At 30.2% G+C, this 19,658-nt stretch overlaps 1 protein-coding gene across 1 annotated transcript in view; it reads left to right on the top strand.

Moving 5' to 3' along the window:
• LOC142334289 (neuropeptide Y receptor type 2-like) overlaps positions 1-19,658 on the top strand; it is a 37,374-nt gene that overhangs the window by 11,821 nt on the left and 5,895 nt on the right. Inside the window, exons 2-4 of the mRNA XM_075382210.1 lie at positions 831-1,997; positions 7,077-7,233; positions 11,877-12,057. Of these exons, the coding sequence (XP_075238325.1) occupies positions 1,459-1,997; positions 7,077-7,233; positions 11,877-12,057 (877 nt within the window). The 5' untranslated portion in view covers positions 831-1,458. The remainder of the gene's footprint in view (positions 1-830; positions 1,998-7,076; positions 7,234-11,876; positions 12,058-19,658) is intronic.

The following is a 19,658-nucleotide window of genomic DNA, read 5'->3' as shown; positions in this document are numbered from 1 at the left end:
CAAACACACTTTCTTACTCTTCAGAACTAGAATTTTTTTAATATGTTAAAAAGTAACTGATTACTGGTTAACCGTTGTTTCAAAATCACCCGCACTGCGCAAAGTGATAGGAAAAAATTAATTACTAGGCTGTTATTATTTTAAAAGCCTACGAGTATAAATTCATACATAACAGTGTAAATTCGGGTCGGCTTAAAAAGTAGTAAAAAACGTCTGTTTTTGTATTTAAGAAAAAATTTCAGTAATGAAATGAAATTTCCAGCTTAAAGAAAAAAAAGACTGTAATATCTGTAAAGACTATAATATCCTCGATTTTTTTGCTTTATTATGAAGGGATTTACTGAGCTTCAAAATCATTGATTAATAATGTACGGCACGATTAAAATGTTACTGAAACGAAAGGGGAGTTAGAGGATGCCGGTGAAGCAAGTAGATGAAGCAGGTTAGCGATACGTCCAATCAACTATTGAATTTACAAATAGTAGGTATTAGTGTAATAAATATTTGTGGATAATATCAAATCTAAAATTTATTGTAGGTCACGTTCTTATGCTTAAAAAAACACAAACAAATAAGAACACGCGTTTGCATCACCCGGACAACTAATAACTTTAAAAATTACGATATAGTATTTTTTAAATTCTTATTTTTACGTATACGTATTTTCCTTAGAGTAAATTATTTATTGAATAAATCTCTTTTTGCACATAATAGTAAAAATAATAAAAAATAAATAAATAAATATAATATCGTGTTTTTAAAAAAAGCAGTAAAATAAAAAAATATGTTTAGCTTGTATATTTTTATAACTGTGATGTTTTTTCTTTCAGGTTTCAGAAGATTTTATTGATTTTTTTCTGCAAAGGAAATGAAAATATCACCTTAAATTTCCTTTTTTTATCAGAAAATTACTTCTTACCTTTGGTAAAATAAAGTGAATATTATTGCGTAACAAAAATGGAAAATGAAGTAGAGGAAAAAAAGTTTTCTTTAAACGGATGGAAATATATTTTTATTTACTTTCTAAGATGTAAAATGTATTTATATTTAAAAAGAGATAATCAGATGAAATTAAAATTATTGAACATCGACGATGCTTGTTTTATATGAAGCTTTAAGCTATTACGTGATACAAATGTAGCTTTCTTTTTTATAAATTAGTGAAGATTTTAAATGATAAAAGACTTTTAAAGTAAAATTCTTAAAGAATTTTATCGATTTCTTTTTTGTTCGTTATGTCATTCTGTTTTTTCAATTTACTGAAATTTTATAGCATTTTATGGACTATAACTTAATACAAGAAACTCTGATAAACGTTCTTTGCAGTTAAACGATGAGGAATTGTTTAAAGAGAATGTGAACAAATCTTAATCGGGTGTGAGAAAGCGATAAAGATGTATGAATAGAAGATTATGATTTTCCGTCATAAATGTATCTCTTCTGTAATCTAATCCGAAGATGGTAAATGATAATATGGAGCGAGATTTTAATCTTCTCCCTCCGGCTTCGAACGGTTTGTTATCTATGGTCTCTACAATTCTAGAAAACTCGACTGGAAGTCATTCTTTCCAAAGCAGTAAAGTAAACGAAGGAACAGAGTTTTTTAATTTTAGTTTGCAAGAAGCGTATCAAATACTTCGTGAACATCAGTCGTCGGAACGACTACTTATGCCCGGAACCGAAGTGGCACTTATACTCGTTTATTCTGTATTAATGACATCGGGTGTTGTCTCTAACGCCCTTGTTTGTTTCGTTGTGGGACGTCAATGTGCAAGAAAAAGATTATCGAACACCGGCCCGACACCTCGGAATTTGTATATAGTTAATTTGGCTATCGCAGACATGGCTCTCTGCCTCATCTGTATGCCTTTCACCCTAGTTTCATTACTTCGACGCCGATGGACTCTGGGATTAGTTCTCTGTAAGCTTGTTCCAGTACTTCAGGGAGCAAATATTTCTGTTTCCGCTGGGACTATCACCGCTATCGCTCTAGATAGGTAAGATATGACTAATATTATTATTTTAAAGTAATGAAATAAGTAGAAATTATAATTTTCAGATCGAGTTTAATTTTTTATTACCGACTAAATATTGCAGTCGTCGGCTAGGCATTTGGGCCTAACTACTGCAGGCACCCAGATAACAATCTGGGTTTATTACGTGTAATAATTACCAATAATTAAAAATATAGTGAAATTACATAATGTCTACAAAGGTGAGTATTTTCTTTGATTGCCACGCCACATTTTTCAGGTAGAATCGATTTCGCTTTTATCCTTCATTGTTAAGATACAATGAAAGCGAAGGTGAAATTGACCGGTGATAATATTTTGGATCGACCTAAGTCAAATATTGAGGAGTTAATAAGCAAATCACTTAAGTCATAATGTAACAAAGTGGAAAAATGATATTTATTTTTATGATATAAAATAATAATTTATTTTTATGAAAAAAGATATTTATTTCCAAAGAATGATTTTATTAGTAAAGTAGTAGAAATAATATCCGATCTTTGTCGAATTATAAAAATTACAAAGGATTACTTCTCAAATTAATACAATTGTTACAAAGACCTTTCGGAGTTAATTTTCAGTACGTTCTTCAGTAGAATTTCTTGTTAGAGTGTTGTTAAGTTTCAGAAACCCCGTCTTTAAGTTTGGGGAAACCCCTTAAGAGTATACTTTTTAGTAAAGTCCTATGTCGACCTTTGGATTCGGTGTGGTGCAGATATGTTTGTTTTATGACGGTTGCCAATTAACTCGTTCGTATACATCTGGGTTTGTGCAAACTGTAAACGAATCGGTAAATCAATAAAAGTTTTAATTTAATGTTCATTCAAGTTTTTCACCTTAACTGTATTTATTTTTCGTTTATTATAAATATCTGAAATTTTTTTTAAATTTTAAATATTCTCGTTTTGTGGTTATTTTAGTGTTTTTAATAGTTTACTGCTTTTAATTTTAGTCGTAAGTAGTCTTTTGATCTAATCTTAATAATTATAATCTTACTTAATCTTACTTATTAATTTCCTTTATTTTGAGCGGATTATAAAATAGTTCTATTAATATAAATTGTTCTTGAAGGTGACGATGACTTCATTGTGTTGAATCAAGGAGGCGAAGTCTTTATTTGATCGAATTTTTATCTTGGCAACAGCCATGCAACAGACTCGCTCTGCGCCATTTATTTTCACTGCATTAGTGTGTGGCTTCAGTCTACGTAGGACAGAAGGTCCTCTGGTTTTGTATTTCGTAAGTCGCATCTAGTTTAGGATTCTATCCTTCCTAGTCATCATCTGTAGTATAAATGCCATCGACAGGCTGCCGACATATTTCTTCGGTATTGCGGAGAATATCGGGACGTTGGACTACATAGGGATACCTTGTACTGACATCCTTCACGTCTGACTGACCCTCACGCTTACGATTGTTTTTAAATTTAAGTGGCAAAGTATTTTTAAGTGAAGCCTTGTCACTGAAAATTCTGAGTAAGGACTTTTATAAATGACAGGTATCCTATTCCTGTCTTTGAAACCACTACTAATATTTTGATTAACTTTAAGCATATTAAACGCATTAATAATTCTGTCCCTAAAAATAAAAAAAAGTAAGATTTATCGAATAAATATTCAATATACAAGAAATAAAACTGAAAGATAGAAATTTTTTAACGAATCACCTGATTTTTCAGAATACTAGGTGACTCGTACTCAGGCCAGTTTAGATCTAGAAAATCTCAAGCTTACTGAACCTTTTAATAGTACTGCACAAAAAAACATGGATTCTCAAGTTTTATTATAAATTCCCTTCTTAATAAAGCGAAAGTTACTGTGTATTCTCTAAAGAAATAAATTTTAAAATCAATTCTGTTCAGTGCTAAGGCCTAAAATTGATTTTCATATTAATTTATACCTCTTTCTTGTTTTTTGAAAGTTTTTTAACCTGAATTAAATTTAATATCATACGTGGACATTTTAATGTTAATTTTCGAGCAAATCTAATCAGGTAACAAATGAACTTTTGACTCGGTTTGAATTAATACTCAAATTGAATATTAGCGTTAGTTATCTATTTTCAAGACTACCTGGAATCTTTATCTCTGTTATCTTTACTGAAATTATTTTTATAAATTAACTAAGCCTAATTTTTGAACTTTTTATGCAGATTACGATTTTTTAGATCACAAAATTCAGATTTCAGAAGACAGAAGATTTTGCTTTGACAAAATTGGAAGCGCTAACGACGTAAATCAAATAATTGCCAAAATCATCAAGAAATATATTTTTTTATCGCTTTAAAAACAGTAAAGAGAAATTATTAAAATCCCACAATAAGCTAAAAAAATTAAAGCTGACAAACTAAACAACTCATGAATATACGAATTAAATTGTACTTATAATATGTCAGACTGACCGGACGCACATTCACCCAAGGTACAAGGAACTCTTGGAGGCACTATCGATGAAAAAAAAATTAACCTTTATAAAACAGGACTTTTGCTAACCGACTCAGAGAAACAGGACGCAAATACAAGAGATCAATAAGTAAAATATATTCAGAGCACATAAACCAAATCTCAAACTGAATAATGTGAAATATAACACGCTAAATTTACAAAAAAAAAAAAATGTGTTCAACAAAATACTTAACATCCATCAAATATTTTACTCGATGACGTACTTGAAGGGTTTCATAATTTTTAACCTTAAACTCGGGTGCCATTAGTTTTATGCCCGCATTCCTTCCTTGAAATAGGTGGACAATTGGCCCCGAACTGACAGAACAAAATTCATTAATTTTAAAATTGGTCGTTTGCAATTTTAGCGAATTTTAAATGTTATCATAATTTTTCATACCGTTCAATGTATGTATAAATACATTAATTAATATTTTTTAGCTTATGAATACTATTTTTTTCATCAGTTAAAAAAAGACTAAAAAATATCACGAATATTATAATTACTATTATATGTAATGAAAACTAACTGTCGATCGTTTTTCTTTTTAAATTAACTGAATATATAACTTTTGAATGATACGCACCTAAACTGTCCTGAAACAAATCATCACTCGTTTCAGAAAGGAATAGAAAAATAATTTAGAGTCATAATGCCTCAATTCATATGTAAATTAATTTTATACGTTGAATAGTGTGTGTTTATCATATCAGTCAAGTGCTTTTTAACAGACAGTCCTCGATTGAAATTTTCTCCAAGTGTAGGTAAAAAGATGCAATTACAAGTGATGAAAAAGCTGGAAATTGAATCGGGGACCTTCGCTATGTGTAATAAGTCGGTTGTTCGAATAACCGAGCTAAGGAGGTAAATAAATGATTTACTTAGTTAAATAAAATTTCTTTATTTAAAGAAATGGAACTTGATTTACAACAAGAACAGAAATTAAATTTCTGAATACTAAGTTGAAGAATAAGAAATTGATGACTGGCGTTCTACTCGCTTTTTTAAAATTGAGAGGGTAATAATATTTTCTCTTTATGTAAAATATAAATGTACCGAGTAAGAATTTAAAGTGGTTTAATGAATGAGACTGAAGCCAGGTGAAACTGACAGACATCGTTTGAATCACAATTTAATTGTAGGATTACTGTACGGTATTTCGTCCTAACTTTACGTCCTGAGCATTGATTAAATTAAAATGGAAATGCTAAGCAAATCCATTTACCATCTCCGTAACGTAAGAAGTCCACCCTCTTAAATATTGTAAAAAATGTTGCGTACTTAGAAATTTTAATAATCTTTTTAATTTCCGCTGAAGTTCTTTACGTGTCGATATAAAAATAATTTTTCTGTGAAATGTAAATCGGTGACATTGTTCAAACTTATAAATTAAACTATGGCTCTCTTTCAGGTCTCATTATTTTTATAATTGTCAAAAGTAATTTTCTGTTTACTTAAAATTTATACAACTAAAATAATTTCTAATATTTTTGGTCCCGCGCTGGGTAACTTGACGATTGCTTTCTACCTCGCAAGGGGCAATGCTATACCCACCCTGCTAAATTTGTGTTTTAGGTTGGTTCCTTATATTTTAAAAAATTAAGAAAATTTAATATTCTGTTTTTTTTTCTTTTTTAATTTTTTTTCTAAGAAGTCAGTGCAATTTTTACTTCATGTGCTACTTTATTTTTATCTCCTTGAGCTTGATTCCAGTTATGTTAAATTTGTTGGTTTAAGCGGTAATCTGAATAAATAAAGACCTCAAAAAGACGTTTTTCATTTACCGGGATGAATCTTCTATTCTATTAGAACAATATTGTTTGATTTTTTTAACACCTCTTAATTTTATCATCGGTAAATGATTATGCTATGTAGCATCTTAGGAAACTTTTCTTCCTCTGGAGTTAAATTGTCGGTTTTCAGCATATGTTATCTACATTTCTCATATTTTTAGTAAGAAATAGCCCATATTCACCATTATGTATTTGTTAAAATTATTAATTTTATAATTCACACACGGCCGATATCGATATTACTTCTCAATCTTTGTTGGGGAGCACTTTTTAAACTTAGTGCAAATTAAAAAAAAAACTGTTTTGAGTAATTATAAATTCTTAGTCTCAACGTAAAATATAATAAATTTTAATAAACAATTATCTAAGACTTTCTATTTATCTAGACTTTCCATTTAATTATGACCGTAAATATGGAGTTCCGGTACGTATATTGTCTAAGGTATCATTTAATTCCATTATGCCAAAGAAGTTGTGCCCAAAGGTGAACAAAAGGTAAACTACTAAAAGTTTAAATATTTAAAAGACTGAAGAAATAAAAATTACAATTTATTTTTTTTAAATTCAGAAAATTGATTGAATATCACTTCAAAAACTAATTATTGATTAAGACAGTCTTCAGATATTTCGACATAAAAACTGAGAATAAAAATTAAAAATACGAAAAGTGAAGTAAGGATTAAATATTATCAGCGTATTTAATTTTTTTAGTTTTCTTTCATATACTACGTTAAGTTCCTTCGATGAATGCAATATTTAGGTTTTTTTTTGTTATTTAAAAAATATTGTGTTCTTATTTAACAATTCTGTATATATGTATTTTCCAGATATTTCACTATTGTACGACCAAGTAGATCACAAGTATTTCATAGAGCTGCCTTCAGCGTTGCGTCAGTGATAAGCTTAATTTGGGGTGTTTCCTTTCTTTCTATGCTTCCGCTGTTATTCTATCAGGAGGTAGAAACAGTTAAGTTGGGAGATTTGGTACGTAATTTAGATCTGATTAAATACTTACATATATTTTTTTATTTTAATATTCTGTACTTATGTGGTATATATTTCTGATAGTTTCTTATTGTGAAATATTCGTTATACTTTGCTAAACTTAAAACGGAATGGACTGTATAAATTAATACAAAATTTTCTTATCGAATTATAAAGAAAATCTTTATTATTCGCAACACCTGAAGTTGTTATGTTATTTCATTCATTAAAACATTTCATTTATCATAACTTCTTCTGCATATTCCTAAAATTAAGGTAAATCTGCTTGAACTTTTATAATCCTCGGTAAAGGAACTACTTTTAAAAACCCACAAACAGTTGTTATTTTTCTGTTTCGTAAGGCCAGTTATTATGAAAATTAACTACCTAATTAAAATCAACTGACATTATAAAACTCCATAACTGTGACGTACCGTTCGTATATAAGAGATTCGTTCAGTTTTACTAAATATTTGTTTCAGCAGTACCATACAGCAAGAAAAATGTGTAGTAAGGAATGAAGGTAACGAGACACGATACATGACCCAGAAGCCGTCGTAATGAAATGTTTTGGTTTTTGCTTTATTGGATTTTTTTTTAATTTGGATTGGGTTTTAGATGGCTACTCATTGAAAGTGCTAGCGAAAAAGCATTTTCGTAATTTTTTTCTTTATTACTAGAGACAATAAAATCAAGTAACTTTAAGTACTTTCTTCTAAAAACAGTTTAATTTTAATGAGAAACAAATTTTTTCGGTTAAATTTAAAAAATGCGGATTTCTTGAACATACTTCCGAGTGGTACACGACATACGAAGTATACTTCAAAAAGCGGAGATACACATCCATTTTTGTTAATAAATTAATGAATGAATGATAAAATTATTAATTAGAATAGCTTATTTAGTTTTGAAAAATTATGCTTTGGTGTAAAAATTGAAATGAAATATGTAAAATCCGATTAAAAGGATTAAGAAAATTAAATAAAAGGTGAAGTGTGTAACTTTAACATAGTATATTTACTCATAATTATAACCCGTTAAAATGATATTGTGTGTTTAATAAAGTTATTAAAAATGAGACTTTCTTTTGAAATACGTGTTCATAATAAAGTTAAAAAAATGGTAAATATTTATTACGAATCGCTCACTAAAAAACATAAAGTAATAGAAAACAACAGTGGCGAAAACGGAATTGTAACGTTTTGCATCAGTAAAAGGCTTCGTTTAATTATAGCCCAGCTAGGCACACATTGTTCATAAATTTGAGTTGAACACATTTGTCGTTTCAAAAGGTATTGAGTTAATCAACCGTCTCTGTAACCGAACGAAATTAGCGAACATTGATTTCCATCAAAGCTTGTTGATATATTGTCAGTTTTCATTTACTTTCTTTTCACATACCGTCAGGTATTCCTTAGTTACGAAAAAAAACTTACGCTGAACCGAACGTTTGAATGAGTTCATGTTTCCATCTATTGGAACAAATCTTAATGTTTTCTACGATATAGATATTTTTTTGTCGAACTATCTGAATCTTTATCGCCTTTCATCCCCCCTCCATGTAGTGATATCCTTCGCGTTAAATTATTACATTTAAAGCATAATTATTTGCTAACTCTATAACTGTTTCTGATCGTGTCGGTCAGCATTTCAGTGAATACTATTTGTAGCATTAAGATCAGTTTTTGAGTTTATAAGAATAACAGAGTTACCTTAAGTCGAAGGATTTCTTTAAAGTTTCATCGATTTACATTTTTCTTATCCAAACATAGAATCACTTGAATTTAAAGCAATTAATGACAGAATGATATCATATCTGCTTCTCTCTCTTTTTTTTTTTTTTTGATAATCTGTTTGATATAATATATCAAAGTCTTATAGAGAGATATTTCAGTTATTCATTTAATGACTTGGCAGTATTAAATTCAATAAAATTAATTTACAGATTGTACTATCTTAATCTTATTATATCAACAACTGTTTGTTTTCTGCTAATAATCAATGAATTTGGTGGTTGTAAATAAAAACGTTTACTTGAAAATCTGAACATTCATTGAAAAAATTCAGTACAATGATTTTTAAACGAATAGATTTATACGATGTTGGATCGATCCTGCTTATAAACCTGTAATCAATCATGTCAGGCTTAAAATATGATTTTAAGAATGAAATCCATGATTATGAAAACCCTAATCGTTATATTCATTATATACAGTCGTTATATACATAACGCCCTTTTTCTAGCAACTAATTTGTAACCGTACTGCTTTTCGTCATCGACAGTGTATGCTATAACTGAAGGCTTACGTGCATACGTACGGTAATATTTACCTGAGTAATCAAAATAGGCCGCAAAATGTGTTTTTTATAAAACTGAACCGAGACAATTCTGCTATAACAAAAACAATTAGAATCGACTGAAACTTTCTATTCTGCATATTTCTTTTATACTGAATTGCCGATCATAAAGAAAAGACTCATTTATTAGAAAATAACCTCTGGAAAGGAATCGTAAACTTTGAACAAGCCACTACGTCAAACTATTAAGAAGGAATAACTGGCACCACGAATGAAAGAAGATACCGATGACGTATTCATTTGTTTTTCTTTTGAGGAATTTTTCCAGGTAAGTTTCTAAAGAATGCAATTTTTAAGTGAAGAATCTAAAACCTACTCTTTTTTCTAATAAGATTTCGCAGTTAGTTAAATTAAAAATCATAGGTTTTATTTCTAAATTAGTTTCGATAGCGTTAGAGAAAAATGAATTAAGGACTAATAAATCTCTCTGTAGATGAGTGTAACTGATTTTTAAAGAAGCTTTGTAATACTGAAAATTTGTAAGTCTTGCTATAATGTCGTTTTCTAAAATTATATTAAATATTTTAACAAGAAAGAAAAAAAATCTCTTCACAAATTGTGTTTTTTTTTTTATTGTTCTTAGATAACTAAATAGAAATTTTGAATTTTTCTGATTTGTTACTTATTTAACTCGACTGATATAATGCGTATGAACTTGCATAACAGTGATAGTCAGACAACTAAAAATCGAAATGACTTGTTTGAAAAATTATGTACGAATACTCGTATATATAAAAATCGCTCAATATAAAAATTCTGATGAGAAGATTTTATTTTGCTGCACCGATTATTTACAATACACCCTCGTTTACAAGTCAGGAAGGCGAAGTTCATATTCGTGGAGGACCACATCACTTTTTGGCTATAGACAGAGAATGAGATATAACACAACAGTACAGTCTAGACTTAGTCCTACTGATTAAAGTGACGTGCTTATTAATCCGTTCTAAATAACAAATGTTGTCCATTTAAAATAGGTTACTGAATTTTTTGGAACGTGTAATTTCTTTCTAATTAGGTAATAACACGATTAAAAATATTAATTTACATTACCGTATTCATAAATGAAATAAATTTAACCTGCAATTAATTACAATAATTTAATTAAGTAAATGTTTTTACTAAAACGGTATCATAGTTCACAGCATGGTATTCAAAAATGATAGTAATAATTTGGACATATGGCCTACGGAATCGCAACAAGTTGGATACAGCTGCGGAATAAAAAGTAAAATAATATTTTTATATTAATTTATTGAATAATTAAACGATCAATACTACCTTAATGCAGTCCAATTAGTTTCGTCTGCAGTTACCGTAGAACTATTTTCTGTAATAATCCAACAACCCTCGATTTCTGAACTTGATTCTGTTCACTTCCATCGTAATTAATTTCCAATTCGTTTTCACTACCTCATGTCTCATCATCGTCCATCCCTATCCGCAATTACTTTACTAGTTCCAATTGAAAGTGACTGTACACAGCAGTATTTCGTAAACTGTCCGAATATGCACCTCTAATATTTTACATTATGTTTAATTTGAACGATGAAAAAAGATGAATTCTGTGATCGTGTTATTTTATCCTCTGTTATAATGAGTCGTCATGAGTTGTTTGCTCGGGCTGTGGGAGTTAACGCTACCGTTTTAGTCCTACTTGAAATTCTTTGACAGTCGTTATCAATACGGTAAGTGTCTAAACAAAAAATATTTTTAAATAATGTTATTTAATTTCCATACAATACAAATTAAGAAAGTGCAAATTTTGCTAAGTCGTCATCGTTTTAGAATAAAGCGCTTAAAATAAATTAAAATGCAGCAGTAGTAACTCGGCTTAAGCCCTCATAATCGGCTTATTTCAATATTTTCCCTTCATATTTTTCCGTACAATATAAAACGTTCCCGCACGACTTGCTCGCTTAATTCTTTTGAATTTCATAAATTATACTGGAGAAAAATTTTCCAGAAGGAAATAAAAGTTAATGAATTTTGCTACATAACAGCGTATAATCTATGCTGTAAAAATTTAAAAATTTTCCACAGATTAATCTACGATGTCCAGATTGTGGATATTAGTAAATAATAGTACGATGTAAGAAAATTTTCTAGTGTGGTATGTATTGTTAAAGCATATTAAAGCGAAAGTCTATGAATATTGTCTATTGTAAATTATATAAATAACTGATAAAGAATATCATTATGATTAATTATTTCCTGAATTCGATTGTGAATTCTCTTAATATTGTTTACAAAAATATATGACAAAAAATTATGTAATAATACAGGTTCTGTACGAGGCGTGTTTGGAGAAATGGCCGTCTCGGACGTGGCAGTACGTATATACAATATGTCTAATGGTAGTACAATTCCTAGTTCCATTTCTTGTACTAAGTGTTATTCACACTAAGATTTCTGCTTACCTATCTGTCAGGCTCAGCACTCCTAGAGATAATACCTGTAAAAGGGGTAAGTAATATAGTTTTCATTATTTTTAATCACGTGTGTACTGTAATTTATAATTACGCGCGCGCTGTGTGTGTATTTTTTCAAAAAGCACATACATATATAGAAAATTATTCAAAGGCTATACGTACTACAAGAGTTGAGGTTATAAATTCATATTTATATATATTTCATATTTCAATAAAATATTTATAAAGATTAATATATATAAAGATTTAAATAATAAATAATAAATACGTATTTATATGTATTTTATAAATTTTGGAATAGAAAAAAAAATTTATGAGGTCTAGGAAGAGACTTCCATGTATTTCCCTAAAAGGTACAATCCATAACTGATTGATCCATAACTGATAGGCCTTCCACCTACAGTTTTTTTTTGCAGCAATTCTTTAATTTTAAAACCATCAATCTAAATACGCTCCCTGTTTCATTTCGAGTTTGCGGATCAGCGGTTTTAGAACGACTAATACTCGCACCTTGATCCTTCTATTTGGACGATCGGTTTTAAAACCGTTATCTGTCCTCATTTCCTGTCTAATTTTTGAGGAACATAGCTGACAAAATAATAATTAAATACAACTGAAATATTATAGTAAAAGGGTTGTTGCAGGAAACAAAGTTGGAAATTAACTGTATTAATATATATAATTAATCATTAATAAGACATTAGAATCCTTGAATTACATTATTTTATATTAACATAATGGGTATAATGAATGTGATAATGACACTTTTTCTAACTTTCATTAATAATATTCAGTATAATAACAACAGTTTTTTAAATTCACCTCCTCCACCCCAACAGTGAATCCTTACTACCCTGAATGGGACTGAAGATAACATGGAGCAAAAGAAACAAGGGGAGAACTGGATGAACACAGTAGAACAGTTTAAATTAACCTTTGTTATGTTGTGCGTGCGCAACATTATGTAGTGTCATACCATGTAGAAATTAAATTAATTTATAATTGATGAACGAAAATAAAGCTTTAAGAAATAATTACATAACCTAATATTCTTTTTTTTTGTTTTGATCAGGGAATGAAACAACGAGGTTCATTTCCCTGTCACTTCTCGAATGGTCTTTTTGAACTCATTTTCAATTAAATCCAAGAAGTCAAACGCAGTTTTTGTTCATTAACTACTTCCTTACATCTTTCATTAGCTGAAAAATCAGTTTTTAGATGGGCTTGACACAATTTAAAATTTCTGAGTAGGTAGCGTCTCGCATTTCGTGCAGAGGAACCGAGTTCGAATCCCGGTCAGGCTAGTATCTTTTCATACACTACCAATTTCCATCGGATAATAACTTAGTTGATTCACGATCTTTCATAAAAAAGTAATAAAATAGTTGTGAATTAAATATATAGATTACTGTCATTTTATTTTTTCCTTAAAAATCTAATAATTACTATCTTTTCAAATCGCTATAAAGACATTCAGCTTTTTACATTCTGGTTTTACCCAGTTACAATTCTAAAGTAACAAAAGTGTTACAGTTCTAATACCACTATTATTTTACTATATTACGTACCTCTAAATTACATACCGTTAAATTCAAAACTAAAGCCTCTTCGGTAACGTAGATAACTTTGAAAAAGAGCATTGAGATTTGTAGTAGGTTCTTTTTATACTAAACAGAAATATCTTTATGTGAATTATTTGCTGACAAGTGTAAATTTATTTTTCAGTAATACGTGATTTCCTGCTTCAAGATAGGATGAAATTTGTTACCTATGTCAATAAGAAAAAAAAATATAACTGATTTCATTATATTGTATAGTTATTTTGTGGGAATTGTATTGACATGGTATTATGCCCATTATTACCACTGTTCTTGTACTTTTCCTGCAGCTATTACAGTCTGCTGCAGCCTGAAATCTATAAGCAATAAAGGAAAAAAATATGGAAATTAACTGTATTAATTTACATATATTAAATCATTAATAATCGTTGTATTACATTATTTTATATTAACATAATAGTTATAATGAATGTGGTAATGAAATTAAATTAAATTATAATTGATGAACAAAAAAAAAGCTTTAAGAAGTAATTAAGTATTTTTGAAAAAGGAAAAACTAAGTTTATAATAATAGTAACAAAACAGCCAATTTTAAACTCAAGAATAAATATACCATACAAATTACCTTATAGGCGGGCTTTACACGGTACTGTAACCACTTCATTTTGATTTTTAAATCGTAGTATTTTTGACTTTCATACAATTAATATTTTTTCATTTCTTATTCTATCTAACAGTACTTTTACGGCAACGTTCCCAGAATCCCACTTCTTCGGCATTGTTTCACCTTTGACCAAACCCCTGATCACTGAAAAAACCTCTGCACTACCTTAACCAGCTTTCCACCAGTGACTTAAAAATGTTATGCTAGGCTGATTTTGAAATGTTCAAGTTCTACAGAAAAGCCTGCGACTTTCTGTTAAGGATTCTATTTTTATTTACGTTGTTTTTGATATCTCTTTTACCTCTCCCATCTTGATAAAACAATTCCCAAATAACGATTTCCTTTGAAATGCGTGTTTTTAAACTCTTCGCTTACAAATCAGAACTCTACTCAATAAACCTAACTAAGTATATTCATACTTTGTTAACTAGCAGCCTCCATTTATCATAAATCTCGACCGACTTCTGAGCTACTTGTATATTAGCTATATTCCTCATCTTCAACGAACAAATCTAGTCACTTATTTAAAAAAGTAAGGAGTAGATAAATTCGTCTTCGATCCAAACCCTCACAGTGCTATTCTTTGTTAACAAGACGATAAGAAGACAAGAAGATATTACCTGTTTTAATTTTACTGAAATGTCTTTCATATTAAACTACTCACAGAATTTTTAATTTTTCGTAAATTTGTTATTCGTTAAATATTTTGAAAACTTCGAATAACAACTTTAAAGAAGATACACCTGTAGAATAGTGAAAGGAGAAGGGGGAGAAAGAGATAGAAAAGGTGAGAGGTAGGGATTTGATTTTCATTGTAATTCTATTTTTGTACAATAGCTGCTGCTGGAATTTTATTTAACAACTGATTGTACATTATATTACGTATTTTCTTTATTTTTGCAATATTTTTTCTATTAGTTTATTAACAGGAGATACACGTCCATTGCTTACACACTGTGCACTGCCGCAGTTCGAACAGCGGGGGTTTACATCAGTGAATTCGATATCCGAGTACTTTCATCACTCTGTTTATTTAATATATATTCTTTTTTTCCTTATTTTCAGTTCGACAAAACTCATTTAATCAAACTTTCTTCTCCCTTCAAACTTCCCTTTCTCTCTAACAATTGGAAACATACATAGTATTAGATAGAAATAATCTAAGAAGTCCATTAAAGATGAATCATTAAAATACAAAGCGGTAAGTTAAATATAAAATTTGTAAGACTTAGAAAACGGGAGATTTCTACCACACTTCAAAATGCTAATATAACCAAAATAATTTTGACTAACCTATCAGAGACGGAGAGATAATGCAACAGAAGTGCAGAGAATACTGAGGTCATATCTTATTAGAGTTACAGTTTTCAGGTGAACAGGACACCCGTATTCTTCTCCCGCGTTTGATTAATAAATTCGCTTCATTACCCGCGGTTAAATTACGGGAAAGGTTTCCATTATTTTTTTGTGATTCTTTATATGTTGAAGATTTTGAATATTTTTGCTCATTTTAATTTGCTGTAAAAATTTATCTTTTGATAAATATATTTTTTATAAGGCGAAATTATATTATTCATAGAGTTCTGATGATAATAAACGGTGAGTTTGGTAGTTTACATTTCAAAATCCAAAATAAGAATTTTCTGCATCAAAACATTAAATCGAGCTAAATAATCAGTTATAGGCACTATCAGGTTATAGGGTATTGGGCATAGAAGGTTTATTAGTATAACTATCGGTACATAAGTTGGCACAAAAAACTACTAGCATTCAGCAAACATTTGGGACGGTACTAGGCCGACTAAAAACATTGTTAGTTTAATATAGATGATATTTATAAACAAAAATACATACGACGCTATTTAATTAAAACTAATTTAGTATCCCGATTAATATTATTATTTTAAAGTACTTTAAATAATTATTTTTTCTAGTCACTTTATTGCTGTAGCTCTCAAATTCCGAAGTCGCTGTCGTCGGTAGATTTAGAATCTACCGTGAGAATCGGTAGAATCTACCAGAATCGGACACGAGCTCTTTAGAAGAGCTCGTGTCCGATTCTGAATTCACATTTATCACAAAATTATCGGTTTGCACATCATATATATAAATGTTCATCTTCAATGCGTCTTTTCTAAACGTTGACAACATGCTCGCAGACATTGCTCCACTCAGCTTCAGACACTTTATGAAATTTCTCTTCAGCTAACTTAAGAACGTCCGACATGCTAAAAATTGTATTTCTTTTAGCTACTTTTCCTTTCACTTGCATTCAATGGCATTTAAGTCAGGGTGATAAGGTGGCAATCGTAGAACTGTGTGACCATAATTTTTGAAGATGTCATCTATTAGAAATTTCTTTTGATTTTCTTTGTGTAATTTTATAATATCATATTATAATATATTTATAATATCGCTTTTTAAAGGGTTATAATTTTGCTACTTTTGTAGCAAAAGGTTGTGATACGATGGATTATCTAGTACAATGACCGACCGAAGTGGGAAGCTGGGAATACATTTCTCCCGTAACCATTTCGTGTACTTTTCGGAATCCATCGATTTGTGGTAATCTCCTTCCTTATTTGACTCATACATAAGTAAAGCATTGTTAATGAATCTTTATTACAGCCGAAATGAACAATTTAATTGTGAGCCCTTGGATACTGGTGTTTTCAGTCCCTCATGAAGGTTTGTTGTGTCTACCCACGATTTTGGTGTCGCATGACTACTATGAATGTCGGTTTCATCTGTGTATACAATCGATCTTCCTTCTTCACGAAACAGGGAAATTTCATTCTTTGCATTTTAATGTCATGCTGTTCTATCAATATTTTTGGGTTGTCTTCTGCTTTTTTCCATTTAAAAACCATTTTACGTAATATTCTCCTTAAAGATCTTTCATTCCCTTTGAAATTAATCTCACTTTCGCGGGCTTTTTGTATAATTCTGTTCACAGTAGGAATGCATTTTTCGGTTACAAAAAATCTATTTATTAAACGCCTCAAAGCATCCGTTTCAAACGAATCTAAATTGCACACAGAACTGGGGCGATTTACAGGTTTTTTCGGCGAAACGAACACGGATGGCTTCTCAGTTTCATTTTAATTTCCCTTCTGCTATAACTTTTTAGAACATTCGTTTTGATAATTTTGTCGCTTGAACAACCGTATTCAGGCACTTCAGTTTTGCTTAATATTCCAGTTCCGGCATTGTTTTGTAAAAAGAAGTTGTAAATATTGAATACAATTTCCTTCGTCTGACTATGAACTACTGACCTTTTCTTCGTAACTTGGGAATTTTAAAAGAAAATAACTGTGTTGAAATATTAAAAATTTAAATGACTGAATTATGACAAAGCCTTAAATGAAAACAACACAACAAATAGTAAAAATAAATCACTAACAGCTAATCACTCATTAAGTAAAATATACACCACAATAAATATTTCTATAATAATCACTTCTAGAACATAATTTCAAGCGTTGTGTCAGTAAGTAAATGAAATTCTTAGAATTGTGTGTTGTGTTTACAACAGTTCATAAATAGCACATTAGTTATGGATGATTGGATGATGCATGGTCATACCTGTGTTAGAATGATTTCGCTGATGCTTTTCTTTTATAAATAGCCTCAGGCACATACCGAATTAATGTCCAACAATAATCGGCTAGCATGTTAGTATTCCATTTCCCTTTATAGCGACTTTCCATCACCGAAATGTCTTGCTGGAAACGTTCACCGTGTTCGCCACTTACGTCTCCGTGGTTGTCCGGGAAAAATCCAGATGTGACTGGAGGAAATGAATTTTCAAAGACATATAACATCCCATAACTCTGTCTGAAGTATGAAGTTGATTAACAATATCGTTGTAATTGTCGGATTTTTTTTTGCCGAGAAAAGTTTTGCAAACGTCTTTAAATAAAGCCCAAGCTGCACTTTTTACATTATTTAAAATCGAGTTAAATACATCATCTTTGATCAACTCTCTTATGTGAGGACCAAATAAATATTCTTTCTTTAATTTTTCCTTCACTTACATTCGGAAATTTCTGCCTGATATACAAAAATCCGGGTCTATCCTTCTTCATTGCTTTTACAAAACTTTTCATTAGCTCTAGCGTGATATGGAAAGGGGGGTAAAAATATATTTTTGGGCTTAACTAAGGTTTCATGATTAGTATTTTTCCCATTTGGAGTTAAATTGTCTCGTTTCTTCCACTCTTTGGTAACATAATGTTTATCTCTAGCTCGGCTGTCCCATTCGCAAAGAAAAAACTTGTACTTAGTGTAGCCGAACTGCATGCCTAACAAAATAGCTATAACTTTCAAATCACCACATATGTTCCAACTATGTTTTTATAATTTACATTTTCAAGAACGTCTTTCATCACACTGTATGTCTCTTTAAATTTAATACCATAAGCAATTGGTATCGAAGGATATTTGTTACAGTTGTGTAGTAGAACCGCTTTTAAACTACACTTTGAGGAATCTATGAAAAGGTGCCAGTCCTCAGATTTATGAACTTGTCCTAAGTGTAACATAAGCTCATCAATATTTGTGGAATAAACCAAATAATTTTCATCAATAAAGTACTGAGAAAGTTCTTTTTGTCAGCCTCGAAAGGCCGAAGTTTTTGTATTTTTTGAAATAAATTCCAACATTGCAGTCTTGATCCTAACAGTTCAGCTTAATTTTTTGATAAATTTAAATCCCTAACCTAGTCATTTAATACATCTTGTGATACAAGATGTGGCTTCTTGGTAGATAATTCAAAATCAAAATCATTATTGTCTTCTTCAGTACTGACTGATTCTTCATCGCTGCTTTCGAAACATCAAGTGACTCAGGAACTGGAATAATTTTACTGTGAGGTACAGGCCTGATTGCAGATTGCAATGAAGGATATTTTACAATATGTTTAGATTTTTTAGAAATTCCAGATACACTTGTAATAAAGTAAGAATCGGCTACATGATCCTTTGGTTCACGCCAAACCATAGGTACACCAAATAGCAAAGCCTTCCTTGTACCTTTCAGCCACCCTCTTAAATATACAGAACAATTAGTGCATACTAAATGAGGAGCCCACGTCTTATCCTGATCACCAATTCTACACTGTAAGTACAAACGATATGCTTTTTCAATTAAAGGTGTAATGTTTTTTTCTATTTGATTTATGGTAAACTCACCACATACATAACAAAAGGCATCCACATCATTTACACAATTTCGAGGCGTTATGACACTGCACTGTTAACAAACTTAAGACAACAGTAAAACTGATCAAAATTAATTCATTCCTAAATCCAGTGCTTAATACAACAACACAGCTGTGTTTTCAGCTGCATGTTTTGACCTGCACAGACGTGATTAATCTTGTCTTGAAGGCCACTCTTTAGTATTAGCAAT

Source organism: Lycorma delicatula, chromosome 1 (genome assembly GCF_047948215.1).
Source record: "Lycorma delicatula isolate Av1 chromosome 1, ASM4794821v1, whole genome shotgun sequence".
Taxonomy (NCBI): Eukaryota; Metazoa; Arthropoda; class Insecta; order Hemiptera; family Fulgoridae; genus Lycorma; species Lycorma delicatula.
This window is presented reverse-complemented; position numbering and strand designations above follow the sequence as displayed.